Raw genomic sequence first — 17,850 nt, 5'->3', positions numbered from 1 at the left:
TACGTACGATTCAAGTGGCAATTAACGCGTGTACTACCCGAAACCGGCAGCCGAGTATTTGATTACGCGATACTTGAATCTCGAGGGACAGAGGCGCGTAGTACCGCAAGAAATGCCGCATCATAATATTTGCGACGCGATTCCAAGCGCGCGAATCCTTTGTGCCGCCAGCTTAGTTTAATTACGCTTTAATTACGTAGCATTAATTTTAATTGCAAACAGGAAAACGACTGGGTTTAACAGCACCAGAGGCTCGGTGCTACGTTTTTGTAATGAATTTACGTTAAAACGGTAGTAACGATAAGAACTCGTTCCTTGAGATTTCCTCGGCGAAAGAGGGCGGCCCGCGGCACGCCTCTACGGGGTTCTCGTGCGTTCCCCACGACTTGGCCGCCGCCGCCGGACGTACCTTTTACGTAGAGCATAGCCGACTTGGAGTACTCCGTGCCGACGGAATTATTCGCCACGCACTCGTACTTCCCTTGGTCGTTCACGTCGGATGCGGTGATTTGCAGCGCTCCTGTAAAACACAAAGCGGCGGTTATTTTTTCGAACGTCACCGAGCAACTTCAACTACGTTCGTTAACAATTTTTTAAAGGCGACATCAAAGGGGCTCCACTCGAAACGGAAAAGAATGGAGTGGGGCGAGAACACGGGGCGGCGTCAAAGAGAGCTTCGTTTCCTGCGATCGACGTTTTCATCGCGCGTCGCCCCGCGCTCTTCCACTTCTATCGATTTTAATCCGCTTATCCGTTCCCCGAAACTTCTCCTCGATACATCGCCAAGTTTTTCAACTAACTGCCACTTTGCAGTTCGACTAAAGTTCAGGGATGGTGAGATTCGAAGAGAACGCGCAGAGAACGCGCCGATGAAGAGCGCAGAAAAGAAGTTGATTCCTGATACGCTTTACGTCCACCTTCGTGGCTCTTTAGTTTCGTTTTTCTAACGCTAATTGAGTCGGCAACAACCCTAAGAAGCTCCTATGCAACACGAAGAAGCAGACAGAGAAAGAATTCGTTTCCGAGGTTCGTTACAAAGACCGTCTATTCCACTTTACGTTTGGCCTGGCCGATTCGTGCGCGATTTCCATGATGCATCAAGCCCCTTAGCACGATACCACGATGATGAACTGGCTGTTACGAGGCGTGTGATTATCTCCGTAGACGTCACTCCTTCGGTATAATTCAGCCCCCTCCTCCTTCAATCTCACCGCTTCCTCCCTTGCCGCACTTCCTACCTTCCTCCCTACTCTCGATTTCCTTCTTTCGCCACCCCAACCCCCGTACTCGCAAAGTAAACACGACGGATCAACGGGCTTGTTTTCCATCCTTTCGACGCTCGTGTTTTCTCCTACGATGATCATAATTATCGGTAGTAATTAATGGCTGCTTCTAGAAAGAAGAACCGAGCGACTCGCGCAAACAAATATCATCATATGGTACACTTTTCGCATGTTAATAGACTCGTTGTAAGAACTGTAGGAACAAGTGTTTACACGTATTACGAAATTCCGGTCGATCAGAGTTTAGGTAATAGAAGCTCGGCTTTAACGTGTTTGAAAAGACGAGTTTCCACCGTATCCAAATATTGATGTTCCTGTTCGTGATTCGAGTGGAAAGAAGAGGATATGAGAAACCTGGCTTCTTCGAATCGGCCTATCCTCCAACGAAATAGAATGGTAGCCGAGTGCAGGTTTAAATATTTTCCTAGCAGGCCGACAGCCCTATGGATTTGTAAGGTTTCGTTGCAAACGTGACTTCGGTGACCAGAGAAAGCGAGCACACGAGCGAACGAATGCGAGAGAGAGAGAGAGAGAGAGAGAGAGAGAGAGTAAGACAGCGAGAGGAGGGGGTCGAGGGTAGAAAACACTCCATCACGAGCGAGAAGCCAGGCAGTTTGATATCGCGTACGATCGGAATACGTAATCGAGCCTCATCTACAATTTCCAGCAAGTTGACCAGGAAGGAACGCGTGGTCATATTGTTATCCCATCCAGTCACGTGCAGGTTGTTAGCGTACTCGCGAAAAACTTAGATCGCTGCCAACGGCCGAATGGCGTGGCTCATCTTTCGCCTTTGCTGTTTTCCCACGCGTTATCGCCGACAGTTCCCATCATTTTCACCTCACGAAATTCTTCGATAGCTGAATGCGTTTTCCGTTCGTCTTTCCTCCCTTCGAGACTTTGAAATTTTGTTGGAAGAAAGTATTCGAACCATCAGCGGGTTTACGATTAAGTTTGTCGGTTCAAAGAATCCTGTAAAGTACATAAATTTATATTTGTAATTTTATTCGTATTTCTTTCACCGATTCTAGAACAAATTTTAAGCGAATTAAATAAGAAACCGCGTCCAGTATGTACATTTTGACGAGAACCTTTCCAGGCATCGAGACCGCTTGTTTTTGAAGAACAGACGAAACACGCAAAGAATAGATCGTGACTCCCATGATGACACCACCCAACGGTCGGTAGTTTTAAGCGTGATAACAGTTAGAGAGAATAACGTAGATACGACGACGACGACGACAACGACGACGACAACGACGACGACGACGACGAACAAGCTGGAAAGGCATTGGGCGTTAACGCAGCTACGGACGTAACGTTAGCATCTTCTTGGCTCGCGATAAAACTCGATGACGTTCAGGCAGTGTACACGATCTATCTAGGTTTGCGTCGCGATAACGTCGACGCGCACGAAAGGGCTTTCACCGTGTAAAGAAGATGAAATTGAATAAAGATGAAAATCTATCTATACACTCTCGTCTCTTCACGCATATTCGTGTGCCGTTTTACGAGATTTCTACGCGACTCTTTGTGCCAACCCCCGTCGGAAACGTTTCAAGTCAGCCCCTTTTACTCGCGCCTGTCACTTACGTCGTTCTCAAACGACTGTTTGATCGCGAAAAAGTTCATTAGACATCGGTCACACACACCGTGCGCATGTATACGTTGTTCGTTCGTTTCACCGCGGCTTGCGGTGAAATTTAGATTAAGCTAAATAAAGTATATAACAATGCAACGATAAATTCCGTCTTAAATTCTCAACGAATCGACAAGACGGCTGGTAAAAAAAAAAAAAACAAAAAGACGTGGAAACTTTTTTGACGAAACAATGACACGCGTTTCATGTATCGGTACGAGCAAGGAAGGAACATTTTCTCGACGTTGGTTCCCGGAAACCCGGTTTCGCAGGCTGGGAATACGTCTCCACATAAATATGTACAAAAGATATCGCGATGTCGCGTCGCAAAACGTACAACGAGAACGGAAGAGCAACGGCGGCCGGAAACGTCGAAACTATTTGCGTGTGTTTACTCACCAATATTGAAATATCTTTCCTTATATTTAACATGAGCGCGACGAACGGAAAATATACGCAGGGTAGAGTACGCAGTAACTCGTAGTTTATTCGGCGTCGCCTATTTTGTCTGGCCTGCGTTCGATACAAAGTTCCATAGCAATGACCGCTCTGGGCGAAGATACGACAAGGTAGAGAACGAATACAGATGGTATTTGATACGGGCGATGACTTGGAAAGACGAACGCGTTCGATTCGACCGGGACAGAAAGCAAACAGAAAATATGTTTACCTCGAAGGTGTAGGAGCTGCGCTGTTTTCTCTTTGCTCTCTCTTCTTTATGCGCGTCGAAGAGGAGACGAAGGAGAAGAAGCAGGTCTCGCTGCTGTAATTCGCGAACGTTTTAATTGCTTTCATAATTATGCTTAGTCGCGGGGGTAGCACATCGACCGCGTAAAAAAGTCAATTATAATTATCGGAAAATATTCAGAGGCGAGAGAGGTCGGTTGAAGTGGAACGAAACGAATAAAGGGGAGGCGAGGTAATGGCTCGTAGTCGATGCTTTTCCAACGGTGCGCGTTCGATTCGGTCAAAATACAAACAGAAAATATGTTTACACTAGAGCCACGGTTGCATTGGCGAGCCGCGCGCTCGTTTGCCCCCGTTTCTCCGATACGGAGAACCTTCTCCACCGATAGAAATATACGCTGTTGCGTATTAATTATCATATTAATCGTCAAGTATCATCGATTTTTATTAACGTTCCATTTCCCTCGCGGCAGCGTCACGAACGTTGTTCTCGAAACTTTCCGACCTCTTCATTTTTAATGGCTGACGAGAGGGGAACTCGAAACGTCGCCGGAAACAAACCGTTTCCTGTTTCTTCCCCTTATTCGTCTCCTTCCTCCTTCTCCTCTCTTTCTGCAAACGTTTCTCTATTTCACCGTTTCACCGAAGGTTTGCTAGTGCAACGCATTAACGTTGGAATCTCGCTTTGCAAATATAAGAGAGAATGACGGCAGACGAGAAGATTATGCGGGCATGAAACGTCTTTCGCGAAGATTCGAGGAGTTGCGTCGTCTGGTGAATGCGTCGCGCCGGAAAGGAAATCGAATTACCCGTTGACGTTTCCGCCTCCTCTTTTTTGTCACTATATTTACCGCGCGTTCAAGGGGGAATTTAATTGAGGCCAAACATACCGACTCAGGGGTTGTCTCTCTTGAAATTAATATTTTTAACCCATTCGCTTTTCGGTCCTTTTACGGAATACGTCGTGCACGTTGTACGAAATGTTTTGGTATTTTTCTAGCAGCGTAACGAAACCCAAATACATATGTATCGTGACTCTAGAAATTCCCAGGCATTTAGTACAAGTATATGTACATACAGTTACGGTTATGTACAGGTCGCGTTAATATTACCACACGGTCTCTGTATTTGTTGCTTCGTAAGCGTTGCTTATTCCACGACGATACGGATCATTTGTCGTAGCTTGGAAATACGCGAACAATTGTTCGTTAACAATAACGTTTAATTTGTACGATCGATTTTGAACGAAAAATGCGCTAAATTCATTCGCTAAATCCTCTTTATCTTTCGCCGTTTACTTATTTCGGTGGATTGTGAGTTAGCCGATAACGAAGGAACGAATACGATCCCGGCGTAATTAAAATTTGCTAAACCAGTGGAACCAATTCTTGCGACAAATTTTCGCAGTTCGCGATTATCCGGACGGTGAATTTTCGAAAGCGTCTCTACCTTTGGTCACGAATCCGGAGAGAAGGTAAGTATGTAAGCGGAAATAAGGTAAGTTAGACGATCCCCCTTGGCATAGCCGACGGCGTCATAAGTCAACTCCCGTGGGGAAAGGCTGGTCTAATGGCTCTGGGGGAGGTTACCGAGCAGGGTCTGTCGTGTTTTCCTCCCGGCAGGAAAGGAGATCGTGGCTCTTTATAACCGCGTAACGCGTCGACAAAAGGCCGAGGAATAGAAGGAGAAGTGACACCGAGTGGACGAACACTCTCGGTGTATTCCACAGCGCAGGTGCTAAGAAGAGAGCCTTTTCGACGATGAACCCGTCTTGTGTTTCCATCTTTGGCCTTCCACCTCGGCAAACTTTCGTCCAACGATACTTTACGAACGTCGAGTAAGAAACTGTAAAGCATCTTTCTCTTTGCACCTGCTTGAAAACTATCGCGTCGTTCGCTGCCGTTTTTACCTCCGCTCGTTAAGAACAATCCGACGAATGTATAAACGACGCGGTTCGTTCTACGTTGGCTGGCGGCCCGCGTGCATGTTGGCTGCGACGACCGTTAGGACGATTTTCATGGTTCCGAGAGCGGGGCGTGCGCTTGCCTCTTCGCATTCTTACGTTATCGTTACGGACAATTACGGAAGTTTCGAAACGATCGGGATATTACGCCGGAATTAAGATGGAAATAGGCGAGATGCCGGGTGTAAGGCGCAAGGAGCGGAAGAAAGAAGGGAAGCAACAGAGCGAGCGGAGGAAGAGCGAGAATCCCAAGGCAGGTGTTAAGAAGCGGCGTGGCGCGACGATAGCAGCTCCGGGCTTGTTTCGAAGTTCGAGCCCTGCTCATCAAGCCTCGCAGCTTTAATGCCGGAAATTTTACGAGTGTTGACGAAGCGTTAACTGCTGCCCTCTCGCGCTTTTGCTTCGCTCCGCTGTTGCCCTCACGGCTTTACGGCCGAGCACTGGAAAATATAATTTAACGATTCTCGATGCGTTAACTCGGCTCGTTCTACCTCTCTTCTCTGTACACGATTATTTCGCCCACTTCGCTGTCTTTCGCGGTGGTTTCAGCCGTTCTTGAACCGTGACACGCCAACATTCGATGTCGTATAACAAATCCAGTCGCCAGTCTTTCCATAAACGGTGACAAAGCTTGAATGAGATATTAAATTGGTTTACCTCACATGCCGGAGAATCTGCGTCGGTTTAATTCTCCTCAATTATCGTAAAGTGCTCGCCGTTCACCAAAGCGACCGTTATTTTAATACACCGCCGTCGCGTTGCTACCGTGCTGTGTATAACTTTAATTAATTTGTCTCGTTTGCGCGATAAACGGAAATAGAGATTCGCGACCGCATTGTCCGAACGTAACGGGCTTTCTCTGCTTTCTTGTTCTATCCTATCCCATACCTAACCTTCTCCGCTTCGCGTCCTTTCCGCTCTTCGTTTCCTCGTCTTTTGTTTGCTTTGTCGCCAAGAATTTCGGAATTACGTTCCACCTGGGGCCGTTCGCCAAAGCACGCCTTTTTACCACCACTTCATCGCGCCGTTGTCACAGACTTCACACGGCCAACTATTCGAAACGGCCGGTACACGGAGTAGCCCTTACGGCGTTTACATCGAGATCCTGAAATCGTAAAATCCCTCGCGCGACGAACTTTATACGTTTCAAGCGCTTCGGCCGAGTGAATCGACAGATTCTGCTGGTACGGGGCCCTGAAAGTTGAATTAGGTTCGCGAGAGATATGATATTGTCGGTGTCCCGATAATAAAAGGAAGAGATAACAGCTCGATCGTCCAACGGTAGCAATCTAGTTATATCCTATTATACGATCGTATTTCTATATTATTTACATCGTGTCGATGTTTCTTCCTATTGGGGATCGTACTTTCGTTTTAAAAAAAAAAGTTGGAAAATTTGTTTCTTGCTTTGACTTTGATAATTCTCTGAGCAAAAAGGTCAAATTAGCAAGATCGAACCGAATATTAAAAATTTGTTCCCTCCCCGTCAAACGCACATTTTAATTTCAGTTTTTTTGAAAGTGAAAATTTTCATTCATTTTGCTGAAAATGAGTATTACCGGAAATAATTGTCCATTAGAAAATTCATACGCGATACGTAGCTTTTCGAAATATAAGACGTCTCTCTCATATCTATCGCGCTTATCTTACGCATTAACCTTGCTTGGCTTCGTACAAGAGAAGTATAATAGAACGCGGCGTACGATCGTTGGTGTCAGAATTTCTTTTCTCTCCATCATCGCACGCCACTTTGCGATATTTAACTATATCGCCTGCAACGTCGAACGCTTCGGAGTTTCGAGTGCCACCGTTACTCCATAATAACCGAGGATGCTTTAATATTGTTAACGCAAATTGCGAATGTGGCTACGCTCGTAAATGAATGCAAACAATGGCACGGCAGACATGCAACAATGGCGATGTTAGAAACGTTCTGTTAAAATTTCAACGTTAACCTAATATACACGCTGACAATGGTAGCCGACGAGAATTAAATTTCTAGGAAATTTGAATAACGTCTGGTGCCAGACGTGTTGGCGGCCGCGCCGCTGCTTTTTCTATGGCCGACTTTTTGAATGTCACGAAACCTTCGACGGAGTTACGTAGCTGCTAACGTATGACCGTTAAACAAGTTACCATACATGACGCACGACTAACGCTTTGTCTCCTCTTGCTCCTTCTATCCGTCATTTCCATGATTCTTTCTCAGCTCTACCACACGCGTCCGTGTTCTTCCTCTTCCATCCATTTTCTTTTCGCGCAACTTGCCACATATACACGGATACGCGCGACAGTAAGTACATTGCCCTTGTCGTGTACTTTTTGTAATACATTAAGCCATATATCTTATGGGATATACGGGGAGACGGTGCCGTATGGCGATGGCTTCTAACGGTATTGACGGGGGTGGAGCTGCCGCGGATGGAAGACACGCGAATGACGTTAAGGGAGCTACTGGGCGAGCGAGCGAGTGACTGATGCGACTAGAGGGGAATGCTTTTCGCTTCGAGCTTGTCGTTTCTTCCTTCCCTTGCTCTTTGTACCGATGCTCGGCTGTGTAAGCAGGTCTTCTTTCGTTAAACGTAAAACGAAGCAGATAAAACTGCGAGAAAGTTCGGATAAAATAGAAATGGAACGACGATAACGATAACTCGGAGAACAACTCTGAGAACTTTGTCTCTCTCTCTCTCTCTCTCTCTGCATCCTCGTACTCCGCGTTAACTACGTTCGTTGCATGATTTTCCATTCCTAACGAATTTTCTCGCAAGGATATGATCCGCACGATTCTTTCTTCCAATTTACGGTACAGTTTCTCTCAAAGTATCGAGAGTTCTTTCATTTGTTGCAACAAGTATCCATCTTCCTTGCTATTTCCTTACCGCGTTGCGTCTTCGGCGTTAACACGTGCTTACGCGTGTCCAGTTGTTTGACAATTTTGAAAACGAACTATCCTTCGAGACAGAATCTTTTTCTCTCCCTATTCCAAACTCTCTGGCTACCACGTGTCTTGTCCGTAACCTATAGGGATCGGTAGAAGATAGTCCGGCAGTCGTATCCGATCGAATTTCCGTTCGAAGAAATTCCGTCGTGGCGCAGTTGCCTTGCGAGGATTCTAAGACGTCCGTGTGCAGGTTGTAAGCACGTGTTTGCACATAGGTGCAGACGGATACCGTGGTGGAGGCATCGCGACGAGCACGCACGCACGCGATATTCCCGTTTATACGTGCCACGCATACGAGTCACGGATTGCCAGAATCGTAAGATCGACGCACGTGCGACCGACACGGTGCGCTACGATAACCCGCTCCGCTAACCCGTAGAAATAACGACAAAGGAGAATAAAAGAGGAGAATTTGGAGGATATTCGAAAGGACGAAGACGAATAAATTTCGCGTTAATCGCGAGAAGACGGGTTGGCCGATTCGACGCGATGGAAAATCGTCGAGTGGCCGGGTCGTTGGGGATTTTATGCAAGCGCCAGTACTCTCGGAACGCAGGCAGCGATGTAGGCAGCGACCAGCCAGATATATGCATAACGCGTGCACGTACACGTATCCGGGTGCGCGATACAGCCGAACGATACTAGCGTGTATGCAGCCAGCTTTCCTGCATCTAATGTATACTTTTCACGTCGCGGCAAACTGCGCCGGCCGTCGTAAAGATAGTCGGGCAAGTGCACGCCGGTATTACGTGACGTGCCGTTCGATAATGATACCGCCATTGCGATAAAAACAAAGTGAACGTTTTATATATACGCCGATATATACGTATACACGTGCGTATACGAGTGTGCAAGGTTCGCATAGCTACTGGCGATGGAAAAGTAATGATAATAGGTTACGTCGTGCGTTAGCCAAACAACTTTCGTATATACAAGTTGCTCGTCCACTCGTCCGCTCGTTCGTTTGCCCCGTTATCGCGAATTATATTCGCGAATCGTCGCTTCTCGTCAACATTCGCGCGCGTAACGTTTCATTTTTTAATCGCCACTCGATTACGCTTCCGTTTTTTATGGCCAGTGGGAAGGGATGAGAGAACCGCAGGATTTTCGAAACCACTCGTCTCGATCGCCGTTTAAAAGTTTTTACGGGCCACCTATCTACGCTTAAAATTAGTGGATGATCGCAGCAGAGATCGATCGCTTCAACGGGTAATCGTGTTGAGAGCGTAGCGAACGTTCGTAGTAGTATGGGTCGGTTTATGCACCGACATTAGTTATCGACTTGCCAGGCGCGAGTATACGCGGAACGCGTCACGAGTAGGTAACGACCAGCTGACCGAATCACGGCCGAGTTCTCCTCGATTTTTCCAAGATTTTTTTATCGCGCCGAGTAGCTACGTATTTGCTTGACTGAGAGATGGAAATCTGTTTAACCGGCTGTGATAGAGAATCGCCAGCCTGTCCACGCATCGACGGCTGCGTTCGTTTCGAGGAATAATAAAATCTTAATAAAAAAAAAAAAAAAAAAAAAATAAACGTCGAGCGCGTAACGCTTAACGTTTATGACACAGCGTTTCACCAAAGCCTGTTTGTTTCGTCTGAAAGCGGACCGATCGGGCCGAACGATCGGTTCGATCGAGGAAAAAGTGTCGGATCTTTGGCAGTTTGATCGAAAATGTCAACGATATATGTAGATCGGCGCACGAACAGACACGAAGTGTACTTCGCGAGGAGGGCCGTGCAGAGCAGGTGTGCACTCTCGGCAAACGAGATGGATGTGCTGGATGTTCCCATATCGCGTGACCACTCGATCAACGCTACCGCGAGTCGACAGTGACTTACGCACTCTGGCACTCGACGAGATATGACACGCGCCATCGAGCTTCACCCTATTGTTACCTGTAGATCGCGGCCCAACATCTTCGGTTCATCCGCTATCCAGAGATTTTTCTTCCACTCGATCTTTCGCTTTGTTCGTTAGGTTTTGGCTCCCCTTTAGATTCCGTGCTAGTATCCACACCGGTTTCCTCGATAGTCCGATCGTCACGAGATTTACTACACGTTTCTCGTTCGCTGGCGAGAAATTGAAATTCCCTCGAAATATCGACTCGATAATAGAATTAATATACTCGATACTAAGATCGAAAGAGATCTTAAATGTGAGCGTTATGATACGCGCAGTACATCGACGAATGTCAGTACCTTACTTTCCAGAGTATCGGAGAAAGTAGCGAATTCGAGTTAAGATAAATCGAACGTAGCAGACTGGTCGAGACTTTCAGAAGTTTCGAGCTTCGAATTACGCCACCGCGTACATAATTCAGATTCGAAGCGATTCCAAGCATTTCGAATCTCCTAGCAAAGATACGCTGATAAGTGGCGTCTGGTTTTTCCCGAGAACGCGCAAATTCAAACATCGTAAAGAAGGAATTCACTTACCGGTATCCAAAACCGTGTAGCGTGGATTGGTCGTGTCGATGGGCAGCATGTCCCGTACCCAGGAAATGATCGGAGGCGGTGAGCCAACAGCGGTGCACAGGAGCACCGCGTTATGACCCATTTCGACCACCTTCGTCGTCGGTGCTTGAGATATTAACGGGAAACCGTTCGGCAATTTCTCGGCTGTAACAATCGAACAGTGTCGCGTTATTGTAAATCAGCGATCCCAGTGCTTGCTATTTATTTAACACGATCAAGAACAGACGTGGGTGTACGCAGTTTCCTAGCGTCTAGGAGAATCTGTGGCGTCCGGTATGCCGCGGTCAGTCCCGCGGGATCGAAAGTTAGGGAAAGCTATTGGAACTGCGAGGATATCCCATTCCAGTTTCCATTTCTATTTCCCAGTACAGGAAACAGAGGTTTCGTCTTCTCGAAGACTGTGCAGCGATACCGGTAGATGCGACCGGATATACCAGTGTCCGAGTGTTCGAGAATAGAATCAGAATTCAATATACCGGAAAAAGTTCGTAAAACGATTTACAGGGAAGAAGAAGAGGAAGGAGGAGAGGGGGGGGGGGAGGAGAAGGAGGGAGAAACGGACAGGTCGGTCGATACCACGAAATTTCTATTCTCGGACGTAGCGCGAAAGCCGATCGATTTATTCGCGTTTCTCGAGACAAGAAGAACGACGACGCGAAATTGGAGGCTGCTCGAAATATGGAGAAATAAAGATGAACGAACGCCAGGCGCCGTTGCCCAACTATGTTCCACCATCTGCAGTCGTATTCCACGTTTAAAATGTGAGAAAGAGCGTAGACTATGTAACTATGAAATCGTACTTTAATATTTCACCGCGTTTCAATTCCGCTAATTATTTTCTATGTTCTCATCGTTATAGAAATACGTGAATACTTTTTAACTACGGATAATAAATTGTTATAGCATGGAATATTGTTTACGATGTGTCGTTCGTTTGCTGCAACAATAACTCGAAATCTGCGATGATTTTGTTGATATTTCGTTAGTATCTTGTGGTACTTTACGACATGGGAAAATACAAATTTGTATTTTAAACGGTACAACTAAAAGAGTGGAGATCTGTTGTTTCACCTATTGCATATTGTAAACCAGTACCAGGTACTATACTTTGAATGTTTTATGCGATATTTTATGAATTATTTCTGCATATCGCGTTCTTCCATCTTCGATAATCTACAACGATCCCCCTTTCGATAATAACGATAATAGTAATAGTAAAACACTAAAAGGAAGAATAAAATTTTGAAACGCGTGACTGGTCGTTGTTTCTTCTCACGTCGTAACAGCGGTAACGCCGCGGTTCCCGCGTTCCTGGACACGTTGAATAAACTGGAAACATTCGTAGAAGTTAATTCGCTGTAGAGTCAATATTTGGCGGTGAAGTTGCAAGTTTTTTCATTTCTTCTGCCGACGGGGCAGAAAGTCAGGAGCAACGAAGCCGAAGGCCGATGTGTCGTTAGCCGGAGATGAGATTAATTCGACTTGTTTCGCGGTGAACGCGATAGAAGCCACATTTGCCTCGTTCTTCACGTAATTACGACGATACTGCGTTCATCCTTGGAGCGAACTCGTAGTTAAAGGTAAGTTGGAGGATGTTGCACTCAAAGTTTCGAACTACTTCGCGTAGGCCTGGTTCCATCTCAATGGGGCTTACGCGTCTCGAACCTCCTCGACAAATTTTTCTTCCACTTTTTACTCTCTTCCCTTCTCTCGTTTCCTGTATCTTTTTTCGTTCCATTTTTTAAATTAGACATCCGTCGATAATTGGGTCGCGTGGGATTAATTAAAAATCCGTTCTACTTTTCGAACGAGGCTCTAATAACATCGTCATTAAGTCCAACAATCTTCGACGTTTCACTGGTAATTATACAGACCGCGTTACTTGCAAAGTACTCTCGTCGTTCTTACCACGTTTCTCTGGATTTCGCTTCGACGACTGACGATACAGCGACGAGACGTTGCCGCGTGTCCATTAGGCAAGAAGATCTCTTCAACGATTACGAGCTGACGCGTCTTGTCCTCGTAATTTTTCTTCCACTCCCTCGTCACACTCGTTTCGTAGTATCGTGAAAACACCAGATTTTTCTCGTCTGTTTCAACAACGTGCGTAACGTTCTGTGCATTTCTACAATTTTACATCTCCCGTAAATGCATGTACACTCCGCCGCAGGCTATTAATATGCAAACGTTTCACGAAAGAAACTGCTCGGATCGGATAACGTCGCATTATAGATTTCATGCCTGGGAATAAACTACACGTTATTGCAACTGACAATATTTTTACTATATTTTACCGTAAAAGCGACGCAGCTGTTGTTTTAATTTCGAACGCGTATGTCGTCATCTTTGTACGAAAGAAATCCTATTTCAAAGAAGCGGATGTTTTCAGATTCGAGAATTATTAGTACAATTGCCGCGAACTGGGTGAAAGTTAGGAAGGAGCGGCGCGATCAAACTGTAATTACCATGACTGGGGCCCCCGGGACGGTACTTTGTAAATCGTTCTTTTATAATCTCGTCGATTAAAAGAGCAATCGGAACTCGAGCCAGCCGAGTCGGTTGTCGGTACGACTTTCGCCAACTTTGATCTAGTCGCCTGCTCTTATCGTAAATACGTAATAAGTCGGCGGAACCTGTTGGATCGCGTACGACCGTTCGCGTGTCGGCGAAACGAAAACCACGAGACTCTTCGCCACACACGCCTTCGTAACGTCTTACTTTCTCGCGATTCTCGCCGACGTTGTTCACGAACGAGAAAGAGACGGAGAAAAATCAGAGATGCTTTGGATTCAACGCCAGTGCCGACGCATACAGATCGAAGAAAGGACGAGTCGGAATCGCGTTGGAGCTCTGTCGAGCGGAAAAGGAAGCTGACCCATATTCGAATTCTTAAAACCTCGACGCACGCAACGCGGAGAAAGTCGATACAGGGAGTGGCAGAGTTCGCGACAAATCTCTGCATAATTTTAAAGAAACGTGGCGCGAAAAGGCGATTCCGCCCTACGGTTGTCGCCCCTGACACCTCGTTACGTTCGCACGAATCTCTCGCCGACTCGGTCGAACGAAAGGCCGGTGTCCGCTTTGCTTCTTCCGCGAAATGTATTCCGCGAACGAGGGTTGAAAGATTACGAAGGTGGGTCGGTACGACGCGATGCAACAACACGCCGAGAGCCGAGAAAAGCTAGCACAAATTTCGCTCGGTTCGCTCGGTGGCTCGGCTCCGTTAACGAGCGCGATTAAGGCGCGAGAATCGTTGGCACTTCGGTCGGGAAAGGTTGCTGCTCGGTTGGTGCACTCGAACCTTAGACGCGAGCAAGCCGGAAAAGTCGGTTGAATTCTGTCAGATTCAGCCGACTGTCGTGTCATCCAGCGGCGAAGAGCGCGCTCCTCGTTCTTCGGGTACTTTCAGCGGATCTTCTTCCATTGTTTTCTCCGCCGGCGTGGTTTCTTTTGTCCTCGTTATCGTTCGAGTTATCCGGCAGGGCGGCGCCAATTATATCGGCGACCGTGAGCGGTGTTCACGGCCGACAATAGAAATCGCCCACAGACCTTCCCGCCCCACGAATCGTCCGTATGCCGCGACGATTCGACCTCTCATTCTCTTCCTTTACCCTTTCCTTCGCGTTCCAGTCCGCGACAAACAATTTCTCTCTCTTCGCCACCGTTTTCACCGATTACCATCGACAATACGACCGCCACCGTGGACCGCGCGACAACGAGAACCTTCCTGCTAACGCCATTGCCTCTGTCGATTCGCGGATTGCCCCTTCTTGCCGAGTCCTCCGTCATCGGCTGTTTCCGATCCCGTGGCAAAAAAAAAATAAAACCATCGCGTCACTCGACGAAAGGGACTCGTTGCTTTCTTTCCTCCCTTCCTTTCTTCTTTCCTTCTCTCCCTTCTTGTGTCTGTTTCTTCCTTATCTCGCGCACAGTCATCATAGTCTCATCTCGTTACAGTGCTAACGACGATGTTGAAATACGTTTTTGCGCGCCACTGTACTATCCTCTAGATGCTCATAATCGGTAATGTCAGTGAGCATTGAGTGAAAAGTAAGAAGAGAAAAGAGAAGGATTTCTTCATCGATCATTTTTATCGGTAACCGAAAAGACATTTCATCGTCGATGATATTGGGTTGGCGACTAAGTGATTGCGGAATTTGTCATTAGGTGGTATTGACAAAATCACCAATCACTTACTTGCCGACCCAATAGTTATGTGATAAGCAGAAAAAAAAATATCATCGATAATGGTTACTGATAATAAAAAAAAAAAAATTCTGCGATGAACAACGCTTATCGGCGACCAAAAACGAACGGTCCCGTCATCGATAACGATTATTGGTACCTAAAAAAAAAAAAAAAAAAAATTCCTGCATCCGTACTGGTTACAAGTAATCAAAAACAATTTTGATCGTTTATAATCGTTACTCGTAACGAGAATACTAAAATCGACGTTGCCGTAACATTAAAACTTAGTATCTTTCAGCTGCTTTATTCGTCGACAAATTTCCGTAATATTTAGCGATTACTACCGAGTGTCCTCCGCCTATAGGAAAATACCTTTTCCGAAATTTGTGATTCGCGATCCTTCTCCTCGAAGATAATCGTTTTGTCTTTCTGTAAAACCATCTGTTGCTAATAACAACGTGAACGATCGTCGAGACGATACGACCGCCGTCATCGTTCCTTCCACGTTATCTTCGTAACGAGAACGTTCTCGCTAACGCCGTTGTCTCTGTCGATTCTCGGATTGCCGGTTTTTGCCGACTTCTTCGTCCTCTTGCCGTCTCAACGCAAAAATAATAAAGCCGCGTCGCCGCTCGGTTTACCGAGTTTTCGATCAAAAACCGGCAAGAAAAACTCGCACCGCTTCTTTCCTCCTCCCCTTGCTCCCCTTCTCCTAGATTCTTCTTTGCCTGGCTGCATCTATAGCGAAGAAATTGCAGAGTATGGAAATTCTCGCATCGAAGCGAAAAGAAGAGGAACAAGTTTCCACGACGTCCGAGGGATCGTCGGAAGACCGATCTGCCGGCTCCATCCGTTTACGCGAAGTCGCTTTAGATAACGACAAAGCGATGGATTTCCCAGGATATGGAGGAAGAATAAAGCACCGGGCGAAAGAAGCTAGTGGAAAAGCGACAAGTGTGGGGAAATGGGAGAATCAATTTAGAGCGCACTTTGTTTTATCGTTCTAATCGATTATATCGAAACGAATCGTTATCTTATCGGTGTTATAACAGATTAATCAGCAACAGGTGAGCGTTGATTTAGCCGTTTCCAGCAAGCGTAACATATCTGTTGGAAATTTCACAGACTCTAAGAGAACGACACGTGATTTTATAGGAAGGACGTCCATTGGAAGGGCGACCAGCACTTGCGAACTGTTCCAGCTTTCTAAATTGCCAACTAAATTCTAATAATACGCGAATCGATATAAGCGATAAATTTCGTCGATTAGACGGTCGTTTCGAAAGGTCGGTGGTGTCTGGTAGTGAACGAATCACGTTTCGCGATGAGAGACGAACCTTCGGTTCCCTGTGCAAATCCCTTCCGACGTGGTACGGAAATAATAACGAGCGGCCGCGCGTGCTACTGGCTCCCCGGGGAATTTAAAAATCGGTCGAAGAGCAGCGCGCATAAATAACGCTTAGGATCGAGCGAAAAAATAATACCCACTCGGTGGTCCAGTTCGCCGCATCTACATTTTGATGGGGGAACGTGACTGGCAGGACCGAGACTGGAGAGGAAAAATTCGAGACGATGCGATGGTACGGCGAGAATGAATGTAGCGGGGCAGGCCGATCAGAAAATTTGCCCGCGTCGAAATCGATTAAGAGTCGGGTTTCCTATATTTGAAAGTTGGCTCGTTCGAAGCGCAGATATTTCACGAGTAAAATATTCAGGATAACTTTGCCGGGAAACAAGATAGGTTTATGCGGTATCTTGGGAGCTTATCCCCGAGCAGCTTATCGAGGCGAAAGTCGACAACCTGGCGTGTACCGTTCGTTGGTTTCGCGACGTTTCCGAGCGTGTTTCCGCGCGATGAAAATCTTTCCGCCAGCTTTTCGGGGGAACACGCCATTCGGTGACAACCACGCACTTCCCTAAATCGCAATCTTCCCTGTCAGAAGCTGGAAATAAGGAGAGAGAGAGAGAGAGAGAGGGAGAGGGAGAGAAAGGAAGCAAAGGCTGTGTTAGCGTTCGCTACCGACCGAAAAAGAAGCAGGGGAAGGTCCGGGTCATTCTGCCAATTTCCTTTCCGTAGAACTCCTTTTCTTTTCATTCCCTTTCCTTCTTCCTCTTCTTTTTGCTTTCTCCGCTATCCACCGACGCGACGACCGGCCGGATTTCAACTTTCGTTCCCTATGGAGACGCGAACGGCCGCCCCGGACCACTCGACTGCTCCGAAACACTTGAAAACTTTCAATCGGAAACAACGCTGGGATTCTATATTGGCAAGAGCGAGCATCAGCGACGACGAGGACAAGCACATTCGTCGAGAGAACGTCTGGAAAACGTAGAAACTACGCGTCCAATTGTAGAATTTTCAGCCTGCAAAGATGAAACGCGTACGAATCTCTCGGGAATTATAGCTACGAATCGCGAACGATATGGAACGAAAGGAACGCCGCCTTTCATTTTCACGATGATCTAACAACGAATGATATTGGTAGATCGACGAGTTCTAGAGTCGTGGGCTACGTATTACGTATAGAATTGCGTTCTCTAATTCTTCTCATTTTGCAATGCTCGCGTAACTCGTAATTCGCAAGACGTTCAGAGACAACAACTGTATCGCAGTCACGGAAATGAAAATCTTCCACCTGATCCTAATTCACTGGCCACAAGCTATAAGTCT

General features: G+C 46.6%; 1 protein-coding gene across 14 annotated transcripts in view; it reads right to left on the bottom strand.

Annotated features, from left to right (window-relative positions):
- Window positions 1-17,850, bottom strand: part of LOC122575105 (tyrosine-protein phosphatase Lar) — a 280,224-nt gene that overhangs the window by 24,113 nt on the left and 238,261 nt on the right. For all 14 annotated transcript variants that reach the window (XM_043743571.1, XM_043743579.1, XM_043743580.1 and 11 more), the window contains 2 exons: window positions 10,953-11,135; window positions 410-520 (listed from right to left, as the gene is read on the bottom strand). In XM_043743571.1, coding sequence (XP_043599506.1) covers window positions 410-520; window positions 10,953-11,135 — 294 coding nt within the window. The remainder of the gene's footprint in view (window positions 1-409; window positions 521-10,952; window positions 11,136-17,850) is intronic.

The sequence above is a fragment of the Bombus pyrosoma genome, linkage group LG14 (assembly GCF_014825855.1).
Source record: "Bombus pyrosoma isolate SC7728 linkage group LG14, ASM1482585v1, whole genome shotgun sequence".
NCBI lineage: Eukaryota > Metazoa > Arthropoda > Insecta > Hymenoptera > Apidae > Bombus > Bombus pyrosoma.
The sequence above is the reverse complement of the archived record's forward strand: the minus strand, read 5'-3'. Positions and strand labels throughout refer to the sequence as shown.